The 4,492-nt window shown below is 43.7% G+C and overlaps 1 protein-coding gene across 3 annotated transcripts in view; it reads right to left on the bottom strand.

Annotated features, from left to right (window-relative positions):
• sema5ba (sema domain, seven thrombospondin repeats (type 1 and type 1-like), transmembrane domain (TM) and short cytoplasmic domain, (semaphorin) 5Ba) overlaps nucleotides 1–4,492 on the bottom strand; it is a 270,795-nt gene that overhangs the window by 8,147 nt on the left and 258,156 nt on the right. For 2 of the 3 annotated variants that reach the window (XM_050049434.1, XM_050049433.1), the window contains exon 21: nucleotides 2,600–2,644. The exons of the other annotated variant lie outside the window; for it this stretch is intronic. In XM_050049434.1, the coding sequence (XP_049905391.1) occupies nucleotides 2,600–2,644 (45 nt within the window). The remainder of the gene's footprint in view (nucleotides 1–2,599; nucleotides 2,645–4,492) is intronic. 3 annotated transcript variants of the gene reach the window in all.

Below are 4,492 nucleotides of genomic sequence, written 5' to 3'. Positions count from 1 at the left end.
TTTTTTTTCCCCGTTAAAGGGTTTTTTTGGGGAGTTTTTCCTGATCAGCTGTGAGGGTCATAAGGACAGAGGGATGTCGTATGCTGCAAAGCCCTGTGAGGCAAATTGTGATTTGTGATATTGGGCTTTATAAATAAAATTGATTGATTGATTGATTGATTGGTACATTTTCCAAATATGCAGAAATGTTGGTCATGTAGGGATTTCTGTTGTCTCGCTACAGTATGAAGCTACAAGCTAGTCTGTACTTCTGCCAGTGACGTTCACTGAAGCACCTGCCTGGCATCAGTGTCGGGGAAACAACATTAAACCACCAGCTACTTCAGTGAAGAGTTGTCAAACTTCTTCACCACTCTCAAATAATTCCAGCTTGTCAAAGTAAACTAGTTTCAAAAAGTTAAACTACATCATGAAGATTATCACAATCTGAGTGAATCTCACACAGAGCCACAGCTGGACTGACAGTGAGTAAAGTGTCGGTGTGTTTGAGTTAGGGACGAGGGCAGGTCAGTCCTCACTGAGGCCGCCGAGGATTTGTTTTAAGAAGAGAATGGGGAGCATTTCTTTGGGTGAAATCAGGAAACTGCCTTACTTTAAGGGAAATTTACAGTATTTAATCAAACATCTTGGGTTTAAACCTGACGTGACTTTAGTCAAAGTCCAGGTGATCGTCATGAACTGACAGCTGTGGCCAGTAAACTGTGGTGTTGTCCCATATTGTGTTGCAAAAACCATCATGAGAGAACTGTGAATACATAGTTTATAAATGACTTAATAAACTACACAACCCAAAGGAGTTAAAGCTGAAGAGCTGCTGGGACCTGAATGTTATTAAACTGCCACCAAACTAATGCAAATTAGAGTTAAACAAGTGATTAAACTACATGTAGTTAAGTGATCCTGAACACAACCTGCCATCACAGCTGAGGACTGAAGCAGCTGCTTTTAAAAATACTTTTCTGGGTATTGAACGTGCAGGTAGGCGGTTGTCAGGGCGACGGTGTCAGAGCAGCTGAAGACACTAAAATGCAACATCTCCAGTTCAGTTCCTGCATTTGTTGCATGTCATGCCTGTGTGTCTCCACCTGAATGTTCTGGCTGTATCTAAACTCTGAGCTGTCCAATAAAGACTATGGAGAAAACACCTTTAAAATACTCAGTAGAACAAATGATCAGCAGTTTGTCTCCTTCACTCACACAGCAACGTTGATTTATTGTTTGGTTTTTCCTGCAGTTTTCAACCTGGGAACATCGTCACATTTCTCCTCATCTCTGCACTAACAGTGTCTAAATAACTTCAGGTGAGAACAGAGTGATTCATACAGGTGTACAGCTCACTCAGTGTCACCTGACACTCATCACTGTTCCTCTGTTGATATCCTGATGCTGCTCTCATCCCTCCAGCACCAGAACCTCGTCCTCAGCTCAGCGTTTAATTTGGTTCATTTAGCTAAAATATCGTCCATGTATGTGTGAACGGAGGATTAGTTCTCTCAGCAGGATCCTCGCTGCTTCTTAGATTCTCTCAGAGCTCCTTCAAAGAGCCTTTTACACCAAATCTAACTGTATAACACTTTGACACGAGTGTATCTGACTCAGCTGAGCTCAGGGGATACTGACTGGCTGTGTGAGGCTGCTGTGAGAAACCTGTCAGGTTAAAGGGACAGTTCCTCTTAAAATCAAACATACATGTTCCCCCTCTTCCCTGTAGAGCTGTTTATCAGTGTAGACAGTTTAGGCGTGAGCTGCAGAGTGTTGGAAATATGGGCCGTAGAGATGTCTGACTTCTCTCCAGTATAACAGAACTAGATGACACTCAGCTTGTGGAGCTCAAAACTCAACATCAATGTCTCTGTACAGAAATCATGACCTGGTTACTCAAGATAATCCACAGACCTTGTTGGCAGCAGTTTCATGGAGGAACTATTTTCTTTAAACTGAAATACACCCACCAATTGACATCTCTACGGCCCATATCTCCAACACTCTGCAGCTCACACCTAAACTATCTACACTGATAAACAGCTCTACAGGGAAGAGGGGGGAAATGTATGTTTGATTTTAGGGTGAACTGTCCCTTTAAACAAATCTTCTGCACAGTTACAGCAGCTCTGACAGATTTTTAAACTTTACATGGGCTGTTATTTTTTGCATGTTTTGAGTCTTGTTCATGTTTTTGTCCACAATTTCAGTAATTTTGTTTTTGTGTGATGATTTCTTCTTTTCAGGGACAAAAATATGCACCCTGGTTTGTTTCTTCCTGTTCTGTGCTCCCTGTCAGTAATTTAGCTTTCAGAGGAGGTTGTGAAAAAAGTCTCCAGTCTGATGTGAGTTTGTAATTTCTTGGCACACGGAGGAAAATTGGACTCAATTTGCAGTTATCCAATAGATGGGCAACTTTTGTCCGGATCGAGGTACATCACAGTTTACATGATGCTTTCTCTCCTCTGACTAAGACACATTAAAACAAACAGGCACATAAAGATGTACATAAGATGCATGAGAACACGCGTGATGGACGGACATCTGTGGAAACACGCGGGGGCAGACGTTAACATGCAAACAGGAACAAAGTGGAGGCAGCTGTTAATCCACTTACCTCCGCAGTGTTGGTCCTTATCAAAACCAGATGCAGGGAGGATGACTGCAGAGAGGAGAGGAACACAGGGTCAAACACAAACATGCGCGCGCGCACACACACACACACACACACACACACACACACATGCACACACAACAGAAACAGCCTTCAGAACACAACACAGCCATCGACTGTAACATCAGGGGAGTTGACACATGCAGAAACAAAAACAGTGAATGAGAAATTGAAATGTCTTAAAACGTTGCACAAACGCTCCACAGAGAGGTTTGTTTTTTTCTGTAGAAAAATATCTGTTGAGTGAAAAAACATCTCTGCTGTAAAATACAGCCTCTGTAGTTTCTGTTAGAGACACGGCAGGACAATCATTTACAGCTACAGCGAATTCTGTGCCCCAAAAATCCTCGAAGGAAAGACGAGAGCAGGGAGAGCTGATCTGTGTGTGTGTGTGTGTATGTGTGTGTGTGTGTGTGTGTGTGAGAGCTGTTTTAACTGCAGCGCCACATCTCCTGATTAATTTTTTGGCCTAATTTTTCAGCTTCCTCACAGACGCCTCCCCTCTGCGAGTGACCTTAACAAATCCATCCATCGCCTCGTTGAAATTTGCAATAAAATTAGATGTGATTTGGTGTTGTGACAACCCATTAATATTAATCGCCTTCGTCTGGACTCATTAGGGATGCGCGGCGCGCAGAGGCCTCTGCTGGCAGGCCATGAAAGATCATTTCAGGAGAAACTTTCTGAGATCGTCATCAGCATAACAAGGTGCGCCGGGGCCAACGGGGTCAACCGCTGACTTGTTGATTCACATGGACTTAATTATGGTTAATTAACAGAAGCAGATGACTTTAGTGCACATCACGCAGAGGATGCCAGCTACACACACACACACACACACACACACACACACACAGAAACAATGTGTGTATGGATGTTTGTGAATGAGGATGATGATGCTAACTGAGCATGATACTGTACATACATGACAAAGACAGACAGAACGTGTCCTAAAATCACAAACTGCTGCTGCAGAGGAACATTTAACCAAAGGAGGACTGAAGGATTGTGACCTCTTTCCTGTCCTAAGTATGACCTTAAGGTGGAAAACACAAAAAGGAACAAGGCTAACCCGCTCCAATGGCGAGCACATCATGTTCTCTGCTTTCCATGTTAGAAAATACAAATGCTCATGTTTCTGTTTGAAGCACGGTACAAACCCTCCCCGACAGAGGAACCCAGCAGCATGAGGAAACAGTGAGAAGCTCACAGTGTATTTGGTGATTTTCAGGGCAACAAAGGAAACAAGTTGTCTCCTCAAAACTCTGCCAAAAGGGCATCGCACCTGAGGAACCTTTATACGGCCAACCTTGAACTTTATGGCGACTTTGAAGGAGGCTGCAGGTACAGAGTGTATCTGAGAGGTGACTGACTCACAGTTCAGTCTATTTCTGTTTCTTTCTGCTCCGCTCAGGTGAACGAGTTTAAACTGGTTTGATTTTGTGCCAACGGCCTGAACCGGCAGATTAAACAGTAACCTTCATCAGCAACCCGCTGACGGCAGAGTCCTGTCCTAGCCGACGGGTAACTTACAATAAGCTGTGTAACAGGTGAAAATATGTACCGTAAAACTTGGTGTATAAGTCGCACCTTTTTTCCCTTTTTTTTTCATCTAAAAAGTTGGGTGCGACCTATAGACCAAGGTAAATGCTGACATAGGTAATTTGACCCACAAGATGGCGCTACGTTAGGCTGACCAAACGTCCTCTTTTGCCCGGACATGTCCACTTTTCACGTCCCGTCCGGGGCGTCCGGGGGTCTTTTATAAACTGATGATAATGTCCGGTTTTCCGTGTGTGTGTGTGTGTGTGTGTGTGTTAGAGTGCGGCACGGGCA

Source organism: Epinephelus moara, chromosome 7 (genome assembly GCF_006386435.1).
Source record: "Epinephelus moara isolate mb chromosome 7, YSFRI_EMoa_1.0, whole genome shotgun sequence".
Classification (NCBI taxonomy): domain Eukaryota; kingdom Metazoa; phylum Chordata; class Actinopteri; order Perciformes; family Serranidae; genus Epinephelus; species Epinephelus moara.
The sequence above is the reverse complement of the archived record's forward strand: the minus strand, read 5'-3'. Positions and strand labels throughout refer to the sequence as shown.